We start from the raw sequence: 20,797 nt of genomic DNA on the forward strand, positions 1-20,797 counted from the left end.
GAAAAAGGACTATGGTATTCTCAGGTATATTGTCGTAGACTCCAAGAATAACATCTTAATCATTGTATAAGACAAAATACTGCAGTCTATATTCAAATGTAATAATAAAACATGTTACAAAATATTTAAATTGATGCAATGTAATCCCATTTAGACTCAGGGAATGATTAAGTGTAGTTTATGTAAAATAACTGCTTTTACATTTGTTTTCACATGCTGTTACAGGCACTAAATAACAACATTTTATGGGTTATGGAACATGCTCTTTTTATCAAACAAAAAAAACAGATACAAACTGAATTGTGACGTCGCGACATGCAAGACATGCAAGCAAAACAGTCTACACAACACAAACAACATGCAGAACTCAAGCACAGGTGAGCCAAACACACAACATGACGGTGCTAACAGGAGGTTTAGAACTCAGAAGGAAAAGGCACTTACAGTTGCTCAAGAGAGACAAGTCCCTTAAATGCTTGCCTGTCAATTGATGTGATTTCATTCTTGTACAAATAGCTGAAACAAGAAATAACCAGTCATATTAGTAAACACACAGGAGCTCAAACAGGGCAGGGGAAAAAACAAAATCGCATTATTTTGGAATGCAAATGTTGAGATGTTTATTAACGTACTGTAGTTACATTAGGAGTGCAATGTATAGCTATGGCCAAAGGGTTTGCATAACCCTATAGAAGTCACACATTTTGCTTTGTAAAGTCGAATGAAACCTGCTGAATAATGTTACGTTAACATATTGAATTACACACCGCTTTGTATTTTTCCATATAACGAAAAACTGACAAAAGAATAATGTGACATTTCAAAATATAACATATATATATATATATATATATATATATATATATATATATATATATATAGGCACACACACGCACAGAGGAACAGGCAAAAACTCAAGACAGGGTCGAAATAACAAGCAATGTTACTATAATATTTTTTACATTAGCTAGATTACGTTTAGAATTAGCCATGTTTAAAATTAAAGTCACAGCACACAGTTAGGTTAAAGAACCAAGAAATGCAGTTAACATTTATTAAATGGTGAAATACAAAGTAAACGTTAATTTAAATTACGTGTGTGAAGATACGCGGTTGTCCGTTCTTGACTTTTCCTAAATACATATATTAAAATACCCTGCTGGCGAGTGAAAGGCAGGATCGCAAAAAAAAAAAAAAAAAAATGCCCTACAATATTCTGTTTTATACACAAGCCTGTTATCTCTGCTGGACTTGGCAGCCATCAATTCCTTCGTTTTGTAGAAGGAATGAACCGGGGGAAATATCAGATCAGTAGGAGAGATTTCATCTTGAAGCTAGCCGCAGCGCTTCAGCGGAAACACTTCGACCAGAAAACCGCAAAGCAGCAGCTCAACCTGGATTCTGTAGTGCACCGAGTGACACACACACGCAACAGAAAACACTTTCGTTTTAAATTAAAAACGACTTTTGTGTTTACTGTTTTGTATTTACATATACCTATTTACACACTAGTTTCTTTTGAAATGTTTATTTGATTATAGTTTTTCATTTTTTCAAGTAGTACTTTATATGTGGCAAGTTAGAAAATAACTCATTTTATGTTTAATTGTTCATTTAAATATGGCGTTTCGGCTTTGCAGATGTTTGATATGATGTGCTTGAATAACACTTTTGAGTTGCATCCCATAGTTTGTCTTTCATTTTAACATTGATGTTGTTTCAAATGTACCCGTTATAGTGACTGCCGGCGGCGGTGACTAGAACGGCCGCGGTTCTAGTGTTAAATGTTGAAATACAGAGTAAAGGGTTTGTCTGAAAAAGGGTGCTGCGTAAGTCCAATGTAATGTCATTTTAACCTTGTCTATTGTATTTTTTTAAAAAAAAGGATTGTAGCTTAATAAGAAAGCGTAATACTCAGAGAGACTCTGAGACCTGTGTTCAGTCAATTCACAGAGCAACTACTGTACTGCACAGCTTGCGCTAATCAATTGAAGCGCGAGATTTGAAATCTCAGGCATTTTTTGCACATGGTTAGTTATTATTATTTTTTACGCATGGTTATTAGAAATGGTGAAAAAACTGACATTCAGCTAAAAGTGGGGGTGGGGCGATAGACAAGAGGAAGGAAGGCCTGGTCCAAAAAGTTTGAGAACCACTGCCCTAGTCCAATGACTCTGGATCTGTTTTTAGTTGTGCACAGTGTACAACACTTTCCTGGGGCAAAGAAACCAGATTATTTTCACTGTTACTTGGTCTGGCATTTAATGTGCCTGTCCAAGAAAACCTCCCATAAAAACTGGAGCTGTGTAATGTACACCAAGAGTTACCACCCATCTGAATCACTGTCTTGCCTGCCGCACAAAATGATTACAAGGGAAACAAAGGCAGGATTTCCAGAACATGATTTACGAGGAGTCCCACACTGGCCTGGAGACTTCTTCTCTTAAGTTCTATAAGATCAACTCCTGCAACAAAACATGCCTTGTAATTTTGGGCTGGGAATCTTTGGAGAGCCCACTGCACCCCAATTACTGCACAATAAAGGGTTTTTACACATCACTTGACAAGCAAGTTTCAACAGGATGTTGGGCTAACCTTGTGACACAGAAGCTGAGAAACCCAGTCAAAAGAACGACTATTCAGAGAACTATGAAACTGACTGATAGAGGCCTTTTCCAAGGACATTTTAAATACCCAAAACAAGAATGGAACAGTTTTAAATGAACATATTTGCAAACTTAAAAATATCCTAATTAACACTGATAATTAAAAGGACAACAGTATTGTTTCACTATATTTAAAACACACAAAGTTTATTTTATGATGTAACTACAGTAGAATAGCAGTATGGTACTTACTTTAAAATTGCTTTACATTGCATAAATCTAATGATTGGACAACATGGGTTTGGATTTGCTTTTTTTTGTTCTACATATTTAAGAATGTACATTAACATTCTTTACCAAGTCAAGACATTGCTGTTTCTTTTAAGTGTTTCACAGACTTTTTGATGTATATGTTTAAAAATTGTAAAAAGCCTTTTGTCAGCTTTCCTCATTAAAATAAAAACGTGCTTGTAAAAAACAAAGCCCGTCTGACACAGTGTATACAGCACTCTCTGTGTGGAGAGGGATTCTTGTAATGCACTACTAAACTCCTCACGAATATTAACTTCAGATGCTAGTAATACATCCTGCACCAGTCAGCATTAGCGGGGGGTCTGTCATTTTACAACTAAAATTGCACTAAAATTGTGATTTAAAGTCTGTTGTTTAAACCACAATTTCTGGCATTGCTTCAGGTCGCAAACATGGTATTACTACTTTTGACCCTTCCATCCTGGGCTTTGTACCAACCATGTTCTAAATTGAACCAATTAAACCTAAAAGATGGAGACCCTGGAGTGGACTGTCCCTCTGTGACTGTTAGTCTGCGTATAGGAACACCTCCTAAGAGAACACTTCACCCAAGAGAAACAGAGAACACTTCACCCAAGAGAAACCGATTTTTCCCATTGTAAATGCTCTGGCTAAAGGAACAGGAACTTCGCTTAAAAGAACACCTTTTTGGCACCGCTAGCGATTCGTTCACAACTTATACAGTACTGTTTTGTAATCTGATAATTTATCATCATCAAACTTAAAGTGTATCTTGCAGGTCAAACACACCAATACATTTCTGTATATATTTCATCAATAGAAATAAAATTGTTTTTATGTGGTTAAAAGATATTAATAAACAACAAAGACATGATGGATTCAATAGTAGTTGTTTTGCCCCCGTCTGTTGTTTTAGGTGATATGAATTTTTCAGCAGCATGATAATTGCTGGATGAATCAGCTTTTCTGATAACCACGACCTTAAAAATTGCATCACAACTTCTTCATAATCCCTTTGACACTTGACCTCTTTTCAATCCACTCTCTTTCACATGATCACTGCAGCTAGTTTTATCCATTTTCATTACTGTATACTGTACTCAATACACATTTTCGCAACAGCCCTCGACTTGAAGGCGAGTTGTACTTTTCAAATCTTATCTTCATTACAAAAAAAAAAACAACCTTGCCTTATATTTGGGCTAATACGGGTATAATATATACACACATACAGTGCCTTGCAAAAGTATTCAGACCCCTGACCAATTCTCTCATATTACTGAATTACAAATGGGACATTGAAATTTCGTTCTGTTTGATATTTTATTTTAAAACACTGAAACTCAAAATCAATTATTGTAAGGTGACATTGTTTTTATGTTGGGAAATATTTTTAAGAAAAATAAAAAACTGAAATATCTTGCTTGCATAAGTATTCAACCCCCACACATTAATATTTGGTAGAGCCACCTTTCGCTGCAATAACAGCTTTAAGTCTTTTGGGGTAAGTCTTTTGGAGTTGGAAATAAGACTCCCATTGCATAGCAGTTTGATCCATTCTGGGTTTTACTATGAGCTTATTACTGTACCTATACACAGAGACTAATCAAGCTTGTAATAAAACCTGAAAAGTGAAATTTATATGCAATAGGAGTCTTGCTGTATTTCCATCCCTGCATATGATACACTATTAACTATACAAGTCATTGTATTTATCTTGCTCTTATTGTATTACTTGTACTGTAACACTTGAAATGTATTTGCTTACGATTGTAAGTCGCCCTGGATAAGGGCGTCTGCTAAGAAATAAATAAATAAATAATAATAATAATAATAATAATAATAATAATAATAGTAACTAGAACATACTGCTTAATATGCTGCAACAGGTGGACCGTCTAACCCATTCACTCACTCTGCAACAGCAATTAGATTGAACCTTGATGCCAACTTTCCCACAAACTCATAAGATTCAGTAGACATGTCCATCCCTCATAAACCACACACGTGGCTCCACTTTCACTTCACTATTATTATTATTATTATTATTATTATTAATATTATCCAGGGCGCCTTACAGTCCAATACACAGTACGTCAAACACAGAGTAAGCTTTCTCATGCCGTGCATGGCTGGCCTAAACCATGGCGCTCCTGACAAACAGATACACTGTGCTAGCAGAAAACAGACAAAAAATCCAGACACAGTAACCTTTTTAGTGACTGCAGTCTTAAATTATATATTACACACACACACACACACATATATATATACAGACGTGCTCAAATTTGTTGGTACCCTTACAGCTCATTGAAATAATGCTTCATTCCTCCTGAAAAGTGATGAAATTAAAAGCTATTTTATCATGAATACTTGCATGCCTTTGGTATGTCATAGAATAAAGCAAAGAAGCTGTGAAAAGAGATGAATTATTGCTTATTCTACAAAAGATATTCTAAAATGGCCTGGACACATTTGTTGGTACCCCTTAGAAAAGATCATAAATAATTGGATTATAGTGATATTTCAAACTAATTAGTTTCTTTAATTAGTATCACACATGTCTCCAATATTGTAATCAGTCATTCAGCCTATTTAAATGGAGAAAAGTAGTCACTGTGCTGTTTGGTATCATTGTGTGCACCACACTGAACATGGACCAGAGAAAGCAAAGGAGAGAGTTGTCTGAGGAGATCAGAAAGAAAATAATAGACAAGCATGGTAAAGGTAAAGGCTACAAGACCATCTCCAAGCAGCTTGATGTTCCTGTGACAACAGTTGCAAATATTATTAAGAAGTTTAAGGTCCATGGAACTGTAGCCAACCTCCCTGGGCGCGGCCGCAAGAGGAAAATCGACCCCAGATTGAACAGAAGGATAGGGTGAATGGTAGAAAAAGAACCAAGGATAACTGCCAAAGAGATACAAGCTGAACTCCAAGGTGAAGGTACGTCAGTTTCTGATCGCACCATCCGTCGCTTTTTGAGCGAAAGTGGGCTCCATGGAAGAAGACCCAGGAGGACTCCACTTTTGAAAGAAAAACATAAAAAAGCCAGACTGGAATTTGCTAAAATGCATATTGACAAGCCACAATCTTTCTGGGAGAATGTTCTTTGGAGAGATGAGTCAAAACTGGAGCTTTTTGGCAAGTCACATCAGCTCTATGTTCACAGACGAAAAAATGAAGCTTTCAAAGAAAAGAACACCATACCTACAGTGAAACATGGAGGAGGCTTGGTTATGTTTTGGGGCTGCTTTGCTGTGCCTGGCACAGGGTGCCTTGAATCTGTGCAGGGCACGATGAAATCTCAAGACTATCAAGGCATTCTGGAGTGAAACGTACTGCCCAGTGTCAGAAAGCTCTGTCTCAGTCGCAGGTCATGGGTCCTCCAACAGGATAATGACCCAAAACACACAGCTAAAAGCACCCAAGAATGGATAAGAACAAAACATTGGACTATTCTGAAGTGGCCTTCTATGAGTCCTGATCTGAATCCTATCGAACATCTATGGAAAGAGCTGAAACTTGCAGTCTGGAGAAGGCACCCATCAAACCTGAGACAGCTGGAGCAATTTGCTCAGGAAGAGTGGGCCAAACTACCTGTTAACAGGTGCAGAAGTCTCATTGAGAGCTACAGAAAACGTTTGATTGCAGTGATTGCCTCTAAAGGTTGTGCAACAAAATATTAGGTTAGCGGTCCCATCATTTTTGTCCATGCCATTTTCATTTGTTTTATTATTTACAATATTATGTTGAATAAAAAATCAAAAGCAAAGTCTGATTTCTATTAAATATGGAATAAACAATGGTGGATGCCAATTACTTTTGTCAGTTTCAAGTTATTTCAGAGAAAATTGTGCATTCTTCGTTTTTTGTGGAGGGGTACCAACAAATTTGAGCACGTCTGTATATATATATATATATATATATATATATATATATATATAAAAATTTGCTGCCAGCAAATAGTTACTTCCATTTTAAGTAAATTTCAAAACTTGTATTTTTCAGTATCTTTTCAGTGCAACATTTGTCATTTTTCTCATGAAGAGTACCTTATAAACAACCAAATTGCAGCAGAAATTAAATATCTTCCAAGACATACTCATGCCAATCAACTATTGTATATTTATTCCATCGACAGAAAGCAACCCACAACCTCTGAGAATACAATAAGTTAAAATGAATTAAAGATTTGCATTTCCTGATGCCAATACCTGGCGTAATGCACTAAAATACATTTGTTTTTAAACTGCACTAAAGCCATTATTTAACTAAAAGGAGAGATAACACACATTTCAAAAGTCCCCTTGTTATTTAGGAGATCTTTTCCTTTACCAGATGCAGTTTTAATCTTTGAACCGCTTTATCATTCATTGAACAAGGCCCTTCATTTTCAGCTTATTACTTTGAATTCATTTTCTGGGAATTCATCATTGTTCATTAAAAAAAAAATAAGTTAACAATTTGGGTGCAAATGATCAATTTCCCAGTTTTACAGGTTAATTTCTGGAACAAACATACTCTCACTTCCTTCTGTTTGCTGTGAATGCCAACAACTGCTGCTAAAAAAGGAGTGACCATATAAAGTGGGTGAAGCTAACCTGCATCAGTACTACAGTACGTTCAACAGACTTAAAACAAAGGGCTTGGATGGCATAGAAGTACTTGATACATGAATAACACATTAAATGAAGAGGTAACAAAGTAATGGATGTGTAAGCTCTCGCCCCTCACTCACAGATATTTAAGGTTCTCCAGATCTTCAAATACGCCTCGTGGAATTCTTCTGATTTGATTATTGTTCAGGAGCCTACAAGAGAAAGATTAATACATAAAAAACATATAAACACCTAACACTGCCTTGCAATTATTTTAGGGACCATTCTGTTGGAAAGAAATAACACTATATATATATATATATATATATATATATATATATATATATATATATATATATATATATATATATGAACAGTTGTTTATTATTTGATATCAATATCACATGGACAAAACATTTATAATCCTAGGGGGGGAAAACACACACACAAGAAGAAATACCCACAGAAAGCACAAACAATTTCTAGTTTTGTTATGATAGTCAACAAAAAGTAGATTACTGTTTCTGATCTCATCTGCATCAATTTATATACATGTACATGGGGTTGAAATGTAGAATTTCCCAAGGTAAAATGTTTTTTCGGTAATCAATCATTTGTTTTATGGAAAGAATGTACAGTAGGAAATCTGCAGTCAAATATTTGAAATAGGCACGGGCTTGTCTAAAACGCATGTTTTTACACAGCGGATTAGACAGACGGCCACAGGAAGGTCAAGCAAACAGACATGACAGAGCGTTAAATAAATAATCTAATAAAAAATAACATCATCAACCATCACAAACCCCACCCCCAAATACATTCTTATTCTTATTTAGTGCTGCACAAACAGATTCATCGATTTGTCTGACTGAGCTCAGGTGCGGATAATCAGGTGATGGTCACCAGTATTGATTGGGCAAATGTATCATTCAAAGTCAAAGAAGTAAATAAACCTCTGCTTGGATTTGTGAGGATTGCTGCTACTCTTGAGCCCTGCATACATGAGGAAACATGTCTCCAGAAACACTTTTCTTCAAAAATTGTCAGGAAACATTTTCTGGAAACTTTTTCAAGCAGCACGCTCCAAAAAAAATGGAGGAAAGCCTCATTGTGCCTATAGTGGTGCTGCACTTACGACTGCACTAAAACTTTGTAAAAGAAGGAGTTAAGCACAGGAACAAGGGAGTGGACAAGGGAGTGGATCCTGAATCGGGAGGAGAGAGGAGAGGACCATCATCTTTTAAATGAGCTGCGCTTAAATTCTCCAAATTTTGTTAGTATGGATCCAGACACTTTTGAGGAGCTAACGAGGCTAGTAGGGCCATGAATAATGCAAGTATGAGGATCCAGCAGCTCAACTGTTAAATGCATTGGACTAGTCATATGCTTGCTATAGCTGCCGATATTATGTCTACTATGTCAAGGAGGAAGACATTGTTTTTGTCATCCTTCTCCTTCTGTTTTAAGCTTTTGATTGGCACAGGATATGGAACAGATGGAATGTGATATGCTTTAGCATGTGGGTAGATGGCTCTAGACATCTATTGATTTGAGGGGCACTAGCAAAGGGCACAAGGTCAGGACAGTTGGTACTCTTATACTGTACAACTAATCTTCTAAACAGAGTGACATCCTGCATGCTAGTAGATAAAAATCAGGTACTAAAAAGTACAGGCCCAAAATCAATTTAAACTGCTGAGATTACAAGAATGCTCAAACAAGACGTAGAGCATTTCTAATTCAGAAGATGTTTCTACATAGTTATAACAAAATCAAGTAGTGGAATGGTAAGGTATGGTGTGCATCAGAAAAGACGTCACAGAATGGAGACCAAACACAACTGCTAAGCAGTCTACCTGGTCACTGCTGACCAATAGGAGGATGATAGCTGTCGAGGACTGACATCTGAAAGACAGTACTCAAAAGTGTGTCAGTCTGACAAACAAAACAATACTTACAGTGTGTTGAGATTTTTAAGTCGTCTAAAAGAGCCAGGCTGAATATCTTTTATTCTGTTAAACCTCAAGTCCCTGAAAAGAAAAGGAAAACAAATGATTATTCTAATGTCCCTATATACAATTAAGACATGCAAGCTTATCATGTTTCTGTTGTCATTAATGTATGAAGTTTGAAAGCAAGATCATTTGCATCGTGTTTTATTGCCAGGTGCTCAGACCAGTAATCATTGTGTTTACTTGAAAAATAATAAAAGTTAATCCTTCATACTTACAACAAGCCGATATCCCAGGGCATCTCAAAAAGTAACACTATAAATTTACTCTGTAAAGATATTTTGCCTAAAAGTGCAACAGCAACATACCCTCAGGGTTGCAGGTGTGAGTACCAGACTAAATGATAATACATCAGCATTAACTTTGGTTAACTTCAAGACCCCTTTCCAAATAATACAGCCACCCAGCCTAGATTGTTCCATGGTTTATCCTCAAGCTATTCTGCTTCAGGTACAGTAAAGCTTTCCAGACAACACAAATAAACACATTTCACAACAAAAGGCATTCATCTCCAATTCTGATGACTAAGATGTCTGCAGTGTTACCACGGCAACCCACGTCTGCACTACAAGTTCTTAACATTGCATAGTGTAGGTCATATTCTTACAGACATCCAAGGTGAGCTTGGAAAAACGGATCCTACTACTGAAAACTTGTCATCAAGATGTACATTGTTCAAATATATAGAGGATGCTGAATCATCGTTCGTGGTATATAGTTTTTATTCACCTCAGTGGGAGGTCCCAGTAAATCACGAGCCCCGAGAGCAGCGAGTGCTTTATGTAAGGACATGTTCCTAAGGGGAATAAAAATTGTATAACCATGAACTATCATTTAGTATTCTGTTCATACCACAAATATATATTTAAAATAAACAGCAATCAAATGTGGACATTTTTTATGTTAAATAAATAAATTCAGGGATTATTTAACCTGATGGATCTTTACTTTTATTGTCAACAGACAATGCTGTGACACAGATTCATTTCAAACTCTGTTTATGGCCTCTGTGCAACCGTCTGTTTAGATAGAACCTTGAGCTCAGTCTGTCAGTTTGCAGCCTCTCTGTTGTTTCCTACCGTTGTTAATGAAGGGGTACAGACTGCTTGGATAAGTCAGGATGTAGGCAGATTGAGTTTGGTCAAGAAATGCCATTTACCATTCTCAAGGAAATCTGAGTCCAAATCCAAAATAACAATAGAAATCTGAAATTATTCTAGACATTTTTAGAAGACATAAAACACGTATTGGTGACAGTATTGTTTGAATTACCGAAGCGCAGCTCCATCCTGAATTTCAGCAGCACACCATTGGGTTGGAATGTAAGCGAAGACACATTCAAAACTAGTGCCAGTAAGCATGTTATTCCACTTATGTATCCCACTGGAGTGGAATAACAAAAATGTATCCCACTATACAAGTGGAGGGTTCTCAGCTTGCATGTCTTATTGGGGTTTTCTATAGACACATTTGAAGTTATGCCTAGACTTACTGAGGCTCAACGGAATAATGCTATTGGACATTTGGAAACCGGCGAATCTCAGTCCGCCGTGGCACGGCGTCTGAATGTTTCCCAGAGCATAAAAGGACGACTTTGGCACTGATACCAGCAACGTGGAACAACACCTGACCGCCCAAGATCCAGTAGAGCACGTGTGATGACAGCAGCCCAGGACAGATTTATACGCCTCTGTCATTTACGTGACAGGTTCACCACTGCAACCTCTACAACATCTGCAGTACCAGGAATGCATAGACTTTCCGACCAGACTGTCAGAAACCGCCTATGGGTAGCCTAAGGTATCTGGCAAGAAGGCCAGTTAGAGGAGTGATTCTTACACCGCAACATCGCCGGTGTCATCATCACAGAGTATGGCCCATACAAAGATGGAGAAACGTGCTGTTCAGTGATGAATCCAGATTTCTGCTTCGACGTGCAGATGGAAGAGCCCAGGTATACAAGCGACGTCATGAATGTTTTGCGGACAACTGTGTGCGACAGGTTGACAGATTTGGTGGTGGGAGTGTCATGGTGTGGGCGGGAATCTCAAGACAGTGGCTGAACCAACCTTGTTCATGTTCAAGGCAACCTGACAGCTAAGCGCTATTGTCATGAGATCATACGGCCTCATGTGATCCCATTCATGAACCATCGTAACGTCATTTTCCAGCATGACAATGCACGACCACACACAGCCCGGACCACCAAAGCTTTCCTCACTCAATGTTCAAGTGCTTCCCTGGCCGTCTTCTTCACCAGATCTGAACCCCATCAAACATTTGTGGGACGAGCTTGATCGATGTGTGTGACGACATCACCCCGAGCTACAGACGTTAGCTCGGCACTTGAACAAGAGTGGGCTACCATTCCCCGGCATGTTATCCAGGCTCCGATTCGATCCATGGGCAGGAGATGTCAGGCCCTCATCGATGCCAATGGTGGGCATACCCATTACTGATTTCTGTTGACCTTGAACTTTGTTTGACCTTTGAAAGTGACTTTATTGAATGTACTTAATGATTTCTGTACAGGTTAAGGTTCTTTGGAACTGTCTATTTTACTATGCAAACTGCCATACTAATGCTATAAAAAGTACATTTACAACAGCTATGTGTTTCTTTTTTTGAAGTACAATGCACTCTGTTTATGAGAATCACTGATATAAGAATAAACCGCATATAATGATCAAAACTACTGGGACAAAATCATTCCTATAATAACCATGCTAAAATACGCTGCTTGTAAGAATCAAGAGATCCGCTTATAAGAATCATTTTGGAGCAAACTGATCAAGTGCAATGACGTGCACAGCCAATAAAGCTGTTTTTTAATTTGAATTTGATCACATCTCGCACGATTAGGCATGTGCACAGCGTGGATCGTGCAATGATGCAGGAAACACTGCATTGTTTGTAGTCAAATGGTGACTGCGTCACTGCATTGTGCAGGTATGTTTTTGTGTTCTGTTAGTGAAAATTTGTTTCAATAAAGTGAATACACATTCATTGAATACATACGGAGTACAGCAGTGTTACTGTGTGGTATGCATGTAGAGGGAGTGGGATTGTGGCGCGGTGAGGAGGAATTACAGAGCTTTAGATCTCCACTTAGTGAAAACTGTGCGTTTTTTTGCATTGCAACAGAAAATAAGTACACCACAGATGCTTAAATGCAGTGGTAGTCCTGACAGTAAAATACTGTACTGCAGTCATTTTAATTCAAAGGCCGTTACGCGTAACACCGCAGGGCAGTTAAACTAGGCACCCTCACAAGACGATTGCTTCTCAAGTATACTGTAGTAAAATAGGATTCTGCAGCCTTGAGTAAACATAATCGTAATCATATAACAAGTTGCTTACCCACGAGGACTTGTTTTGATTATTTTGATGTATTGTCCTCAGTGACTGAGCACCACTGACATTTGTATACTGTATTTAAACTGCTGAGGCGCGTTTGCCAAATTGTAATGTGACGTGACCGAGGGCAGTGTAAATGATCAGGCTGGAGTCTTGATTTACAGTTTAAAACCGGTGTTGGTTTTATTTTTCTTGCAGTGTGGTGGGGAAACAACTGCTAATAAAACAAACAAACAAAATAAACCTAGCTTTCAGTTGGAGAACTAACTAAACAATACTTTGTGTGGACCCTGTGCATACATGCGGGAACTCATGACATCTAGTGGTCAACCTATTACACTGCAGGGAACAGAGCTTTCATACTTAACCACAGTAATCATATCGGTCCGCTTTTAAGAATCAACCGCTTACAAGAACCAAATCATCCAGGACGGATGTGATTCTTATAAGACGGAGTGCACTGTATATTATATTATATTATCCATCTAGCTCCTTAGTTTGAAACAAATAGTCAGCTGTGCTGTTTCTGTCCTGAATCAGAAATCACTCATTCACATCTGTTATTGAATTCAAGAAATCTCTCTCTCATTTTATTTAATATATATATATATATATATATATATATATATATATATATATATATATAATAAATAAATAAATAAAATCAGAACCTAATTTATCCGCGCCCCGTTCATCCGGGACTTCAAATTATCCGTGGTCCAAACAAGTTTTATCTCTGAAATACAGTACATGACACACACACACACACACACACACGTCAGTCTAAACACTGTGGAGTCGAAGCCATGACAGCAGCTCTACAGATGCAAGATTCATGGTTTTGGTATAAACAGCATTAGAATTCTGTACAATTAGTTCTCCTGAGGCAGTTACTTAGTGAAACCCAGAAAACATATTTTGCCTCACTGAAACAAAAGACTATGATGGACTTTATCAAGGTTTAAAAGAACGACTTGCAGCAGTGAATTGTTTAAGAAGCTGTTGGGGGAGGAAAAGAAACCCACTTCTGTTGGTACTACACAGCAGGCTGGCTGGTTTAGTTTTAAATTTAAAAAAATGAATTGTATTTTTTGTTTGAAATAAAGCACAGCACTGGATTTTTGGATCACATAAAGCTGCACATTCTCTTTTTGTTTCTCTGTTCACATGTTAATGAAAATCTTCAGTTAATTTTAAGTCATATGTTGAGGAAATTAGAGACTCTAGAATTGAATGAGTGGACAAAAACAGATGTTTTCACTGAGGAGACCAACATGGTTTTACATGTCCTCAACAGTAAAACAGCAAATCAGATCAATCTAGGTTTTTTGGATGTACGCAAAAGGTTGAAATAAAAAAAAAAGAAAATTTGTTAGTCAAAAGTTTACATACCCCAATGGAAATCTATAATTTCTAGAAATTTCTCAAAGACTTTTAGGAAAAATCTTCTGTAGCAAAAGTGTTGCTTTTGTGGGTGAAGAGAAAAAAAAGTTACAAGAAATGGATGTCTACAATTTATTTTCAGCAATTTTTTTTACAAAACTCAAAAAATGCCAGTTCAAAAATTCATACCCTTTGATGCTATGATAGTGTTCTCTACAAAGTTTGTTATTTCTTGTAACTTTTGCTACAAAAGATTTTTCCTATAATTATTTGATTTCGAAAAATTTCTAGAAATTATAACATTTCCATTGGGGTATGTAATCTTTTGACTACAAATGTAATTTATATATATATATATATATATATATATATATATATATATATATATATACAGCTCTGGAAAAAATTAAGAGACCACTGCAAAATTATCAGTTTCTCTGGTTTTACTATTTATAGGTATGTGTTTGGGTAAAATGAACATTTTTGTTTTATTCTATAAACTACTGACAACATTTCTCCCAAATTCCAAATAAAAATGTTGTCATAGCATTTATTTGCAGAAAATGACAACTGGTCAAAATAACAAAAAAGATGCAGTGTTGTCAGACCTCGAGTAATGCAAAGAAAATAAGTTCATATTCATTTTTAAACAACACAATACTAATGTTTTAACTTAGGAAGAGTTCAGAAATCAATATTTGGTTTGGTTGGCTTGATTCATGCGTCCTTCACAAAGACAAATCTGCCCGATTCCAGCCTTGCTGAAGCACCCCCAGATGAGTCCAATTTTCAGCTTTGCCCAACACCTGGTCGTCTAATGGTTAGACAGAGACTTGGAGAGGCCTACAAGCCTCACCAGGTCTCGCACCCACTGTGAAATGTGGTGGAGGATCGGTGATGATCTGGGGGTGCTTCAGCAAGGCTGGAATCGGGCAGCTTTGGCATGAATCAAGCCAAGTACAAGGTTGTCCTGGAAGAAAACTTGCTTCCTTCTGCTCTGACAGTGTTCCCCAACTCTGAGGATTGGTTTTTCCAGCAGGACAATGCTCCATGCCACACAGCCAGGTCAATCAAGGTGTGGATGGAGGACCACCAGATCAAGACCCTGTCATGGCCAGCCCAATCTCCAGACCTGAACCCCATTAAAAACCTCTGGAATGTGATCAAGAGGAAGATGGATGGTCACAAGCCATCAAACAAAGCCGAGTTGCTTGAATTTTTGCGCCAGGAGTGGCATAAAGTCACCCAACATCAATGTGAAAGACTGGTGGAGAGCATGCCAAGACGCATGAAAGCTATGCTTGAAAATCAAGGTTATTCCACCAAATATTGATTTCTGAACTCTTCCTAAGTTAAAACATTAGTATTGTGTTGTTTAAAAATGAATATGAACTTATTTTCTTTGCATTATTCGAGGTCTGACAACACTGCATCTTTTTTGTTATTTTGACCAGTTGTCATTTTCTGCAAATAAGTGCTCTAAATGACAATATTTTTATTTGGAATTTGGGAGAAATGTTGTCAGTAGTTTATAGAATAAAACAAAAATGTTCATTTTACCCAAACACATACCTATAAATAGTAAAACCTGAGAAACTGATAATTTTGCAGTGGTCTCTTAATTTTTTCCAGAGCTGTATAATTATATATATATATATATATATATATATATATATATATATATATATATATATATATATATAATATGACACACACACACACACATTTAAATGCACTGGGACAAACACAGGATATTCATGTTCACAGATTCACTCAATTTAAATATATATACAGTACTGTGCAAAAGTTTTAGGCAGGTGTGAAAAAATGCTGTAAAGTAAGAATGCTTTAAAAAATAGACATGTTAATAGATTATATTTATCAATTAACTAAATGCAAAGTGAGTGAACAGAAGAAAAATCTAAATCAAATCCATATTTGGTGTGACCACCCTTTGCCTTCAAAACAGCATCAATATACCCAGGATCAGTGGGTGGAGGAGAAGGGGGCATTGTGTAAATAGTAGTTTGTGTAGAGCTTTGTGGGTGTGTTGTGTTGTATTACATGGTTCCTTGCAAGTTTGGGGCTGCATTTCTGCAAATGGAGTTGGGGATTTGGTCAGAATTAATGGTCTCCTCAATGCTGAGAAGTACAGGCAGATACTTATCCATCATGCAATACCATCAGGGAGGCATCTGATTGGCCCCAAATTTATTCTGCAGCATGACAACAACCCCAAACATACAGCAAAAGTCATTAAGAACTATCTTTAGCGTAAAGAAGAACAAGGAGTCCTGGAAGTGATGGTATGGCCCCCACAGAGCCCTGATCTCAACATCATTGAGTCTGTCTGGGATTACATGAAGAGAGAGAAGCAACTGAGGCTGCCTAAATCCACAGAAGAACTGTGGTTCAGTTCTCCAAGATGTTTGGGCCAACCTACCTGCCGAGTTCCTTCAAAAACTGTGTGCAAGTGTACCTAGAAGAATTGATGCTGTTTTGAAGGCAAAGGGTGGTCACACCAAATATTGATTTGATGTAGATTTTTCTTCTGTTCACTCACTTTGCATTTTGTTAATTGACAAATATAAACTATTAACATGTCTATTTTTGAAAGCATTCTTACTTTACAGCATTTTTTCACACCTGCCTAAAACTTTTGCACAGTACTGTATATATTTTTTTTCAAAAAAGTAACAAAAGCCATTCTCTTGCTCTGAACGCAGGCAGAGACAGCATGGCAGCAGGGGCAAGGGGGCGTGGCCGTGGCCCTTTGTGTATGCCTTTATTTTACAGCAAGACCTTACAAAAATATCCCAGGAGTAAAGAATAAGTTATGTAGGGCTTACTTTACCCCAGTGAATTAACTACAAAACAAAGGATGCCAAATAACAGTTCAAGTTAAACGTTGTTTGTTTTTTGACCCGAAATAAACAGTGGTCATAGACACGTTATAACATGTCTTCATAGTAATCTAGTTTTGTATTCATATTAAGCACACTGTTTTTGTATTCATAGTAATCTAGTTTTGTATTAATATTAAGCACACTGTTTTTGTATTCATAGTAATCTAGTTTTGTATTCATATTAAGCACACTGTTTTTGTATTCATAGTAATCTAGTTTTGTATTAATATTAAGCACACTGTTTTTGTATTCATAGTAATCTAGTTTTGTATTAATATTAAGCACACTGTTTTTGGAATCATACTAATCTAGTTTTGTATTCATATTAAGCACACTGTTTTTGTATTCATAGTAATCTAGTTTTGTATTCATATTAAGCACACTGTTTTTGTATTCATAGTAATCTAGTTTTGTATTCATATTAAGCATACTGTTTTTTGTATTCATAGCAGCCACATTCTTTCCAATAAATGTAATTCAGAAATGTTTGTGTGATACATGGGTATGTAAATATGTGAACATATAATACAGTCATTCTTTGTTTACACAGACAATGCTAACAAAACAAAACAAAAAATCACCTTGGCTGTTGCATTTATTAATTACAACTATATATTTTTTTTGCTATTTTCAAATCAGTGCCAGTTTATTCTGTGACCAATGCACCCATTATGAATCTGCACAACAGTTTTGATTGGCTGGCATAATAGTAACTAACAGAATACATTATATTGGTTGAATTTAATTCAATGAAGCTGTAAACAACAAGTACATATACACATTCAAAACTTGAACACAATTGGGAAAACATAAAACACACACTAATCCTAATCTGGTACCTTAACTTTTTTTTCCCCAAAGGGACCATAGCTGAAGCCATAAGGTGTGCTGCTATGTACAGAAGCAGGGCAGCAGATGACAGGACCAGCATTAACAAAAGCCTCAGCTCCGGCAGCCCTGTAACATTATCCCTACAGAATTCCACTGAGGCATGCTGGGGCAACACAGGCTTTCCGTCTGCAGGAGGACGAAGCCTGGACATGATTGGTCCAAGATAATAATAAATAGAAATCAGAACCAGGTCTTAATTTCTAAACTTTTCTATATTATATGTTTAACCATGTGTAGGTTTGAGGGTATTTGGCGACAAGCTCTATGGCACATTTACTAAAAGCATCTTAAAATGCTACCTCGCTCAATACAGTAATACAAGACCTGTTAGAATGTACAGTAAAGATTTGTTAGGAATGTATTTCATGGCTATCCTGCAATCAACTACATTCTTAAACCTCTACTTTCCAGTGATAGTACATCAGGAACATGCCAGCATGACTTCATGCTGCATTAAGCAACACTCACTTCCTTTTGTCCCTTATTTTCTCCAATTGAGCAGTAAGAGTTTATTTCAGGCGAAACGAAACTCTTTCTGAGCCACTTATATATGACATCACGTCTACCTAAAACAAGGCCTTTTTCATAAAAAAATTTAACCGTCTAGTATTTTCCTTTTTTTTTAAATGAATGCTGCCCATTTTCATGTGCCAGAGGGCCTCAGTAGCACAGCAGGCTGAGTTTCTATGGGCCTGGCAAAGCTGGACTCTTCTCCAGCACAGCTGACTTTAATCCCCATGGCAACTGCTTTTCTGCCCATGCAGGCAGGATTAAGGGTATCATATATCCAAAATCAACCAATGACAGTTAAGTATTTGCCAAAATTCCAGTACATATTATCCTGTGCAAAGAAACCCTACTTAATTGCAATGTTTGAAAAAAAAAAAAAAACACATACCTGGTACCTTTTGTAAAATGGATCACCGTATTAACTTTGCACTTAAAGCTTTATGAACTTGACTACCTCTGAAGAAAAGATTACCAACATTGCTTTTAAAAACACATGTTTCTGATTTGGGACTGAACCATTCCACAAACAGGAGAAGGGGAGTATAAAAGTTATGTTTTACAAAAGTTCCTGAGTACAATCTTCATTTGTGTGATTTACAATAAGTGAATACATCATATGTAGGGAGTCTCTTACTGTATATGAAATGTGGTTTTTCACGGTTTGAGCAGCCAGAACCTCTTTGCGATCCTCTCCCAAACTGTTCGAGGTGACATCACTGATAAAATAAGACACCCTACACACAACATATTAACTTGTACATCTGTGTCAAATCATCCCAGCAGATTTTTTCTTATAGCAATACCATATGCAGTAGCTGTCATTTGTTTCTACATATTACAAATGTCCAGCTATAGATCTTTTTTAATCAGCCTTTATAAACTGCAACTGGTGTTTTAGACAGTTCATTACTTCTGCTCCAAAAGTTTCCTTTGGTATCACAACCTTTTGTGTGCAACACAGGATTTGACTTACAAACTTGCATTCCAAAAGCACTGTCTGCCGGCTCTTTCAACAAGACTCTAATTCCAGTGTCAAAGTCACAGCTGCATGCAAGTTATTTTGGGAAAAATCAAGATTGTGAAGTTGTTAGGTTTTGCCAACAAAAGCAAATTACATACATTTTATTTATATATATACATATATATATATATATATATATATCTCACACACACACAGTGCTCTAGTTTACTGTGCACGTTTGGCTTTTAGAAAGCTCCCTAGTACAGGTATAAATGCTGCTGTGCCAAAACTTGTAATAGTTCACCACTTGAGAGAAACCCCTGGTGGATTAAAGGCCATCTAAAGCATTTCTACCAAACACTGGCTTCCATATGGTTTCTGTTACATTATATTGTAGATAGTAGGTATTTTGACAGGAGTACAGAAAACAACACCTGTCCCTGGGGAATGGGTATTAGGAATTTACTTCTAATGAAAAATAATTTGACTTCTGCCCACAACAACCTATGGTAAAACCTCCAAATAATTTTAAAACCAAACAACTGTTGCACGTTCTCAGAGAATTTATAACAAGACTGCCCACAAGTCACTGGCGATACTTTACAACCACATTCAAAGCCTGTGGTACAAACATTAGAGGACAAATCCCTTCTACGGGTACTAAAACAAACAGATTCTGATCCATGTATCCATCGCCAGGGCATCATACATAGAAAGAAAACAGTGGCTCATCTGTACTCCATTTCAGTAAACCTTTAAAATGAGACATTTAAAAACAGCCAGAAAATCATGCCGCACCCCCACTTCACCAACAGTATCTGGAGATCACTGTTATCTAATGTTTCGATTACCTGTTGGTTGTTATTTGTATAAATTCCAGTTTATGAGTTTGCTGATTGCTTTTAAGATACAAAACATATTTTCTTTCATGCAGCAAACAAGACTGTTCATACAGAACAAGATTGGAGAGTTAAAGGAGATACTACCTGAACTCCTTTACATGGGATACAATTACATTTGAACTAGGAGTGGGTACCAATACCTATATTTTGATAGGATATCGATATCATTCTGTATCGATAATACATTTCATAACCTGTGTACCCTCTCTTGTATGCTCTCCTCCCATTGCTTCACCTCTTTCCTCTCACTGGCCAATCTCTTACCGGAACACACATACATACATACATACACACATACATACATACATACATACATATTATATATATATATATATATATATATACATATACACACACACACACACACACATATATATATATATATATATATATAT

At 36.8% G+C, this 20,797-nt stretch overlaps 1 protein-coding gene across 2 annotated transcripts in view; it reads right to left on the bottom strand.

Moving 5' to 3' along the window:
• The window catches only part of LOC117402925 (peroxidasin-like), a 63,695-nt gene that overhangs the window by 34,010 nt on the left and 8,888 nt on the right, over positions 1-20,797 (bottom strand). Inside the window, exons 2-4 of one of the 2 annotated variants that reach the window (XM_034921165.2) lie at positions 9,439-9,510; positions 7,621-7,692; positions 445-516 (exon numbers count right to left, since the gene is read on the bottom strand). In XM_034921165.2, the coding sequence (XP_034777056.2) occupies positions 445-516; positions 7,621-7,692; positions 9,439-9,510 (216 nt within the window). The remainder of the gene's footprint in view (positions 1-444; positions 517-7,620; positions 7,693-9,438; positions 9,511-20,797) is intronic. The other variant, XM_034004598.3, reaches the window with a different exon arrangement.

The sequence above is a fragment of the Acipenser ruthenus genome, chromosome 5, assembly GCF_902713425.1.
Source record: "Acipenser ruthenus chromosome 5, fAciRut3.2 maternal haplotype, whole genome shotgun sequence".
NCBI lineage: Eukaryota > Metazoa > Chordata > Actinopteri > Acipenseriformes > Acipenseridae > Acipenser > Acipenser ruthenus.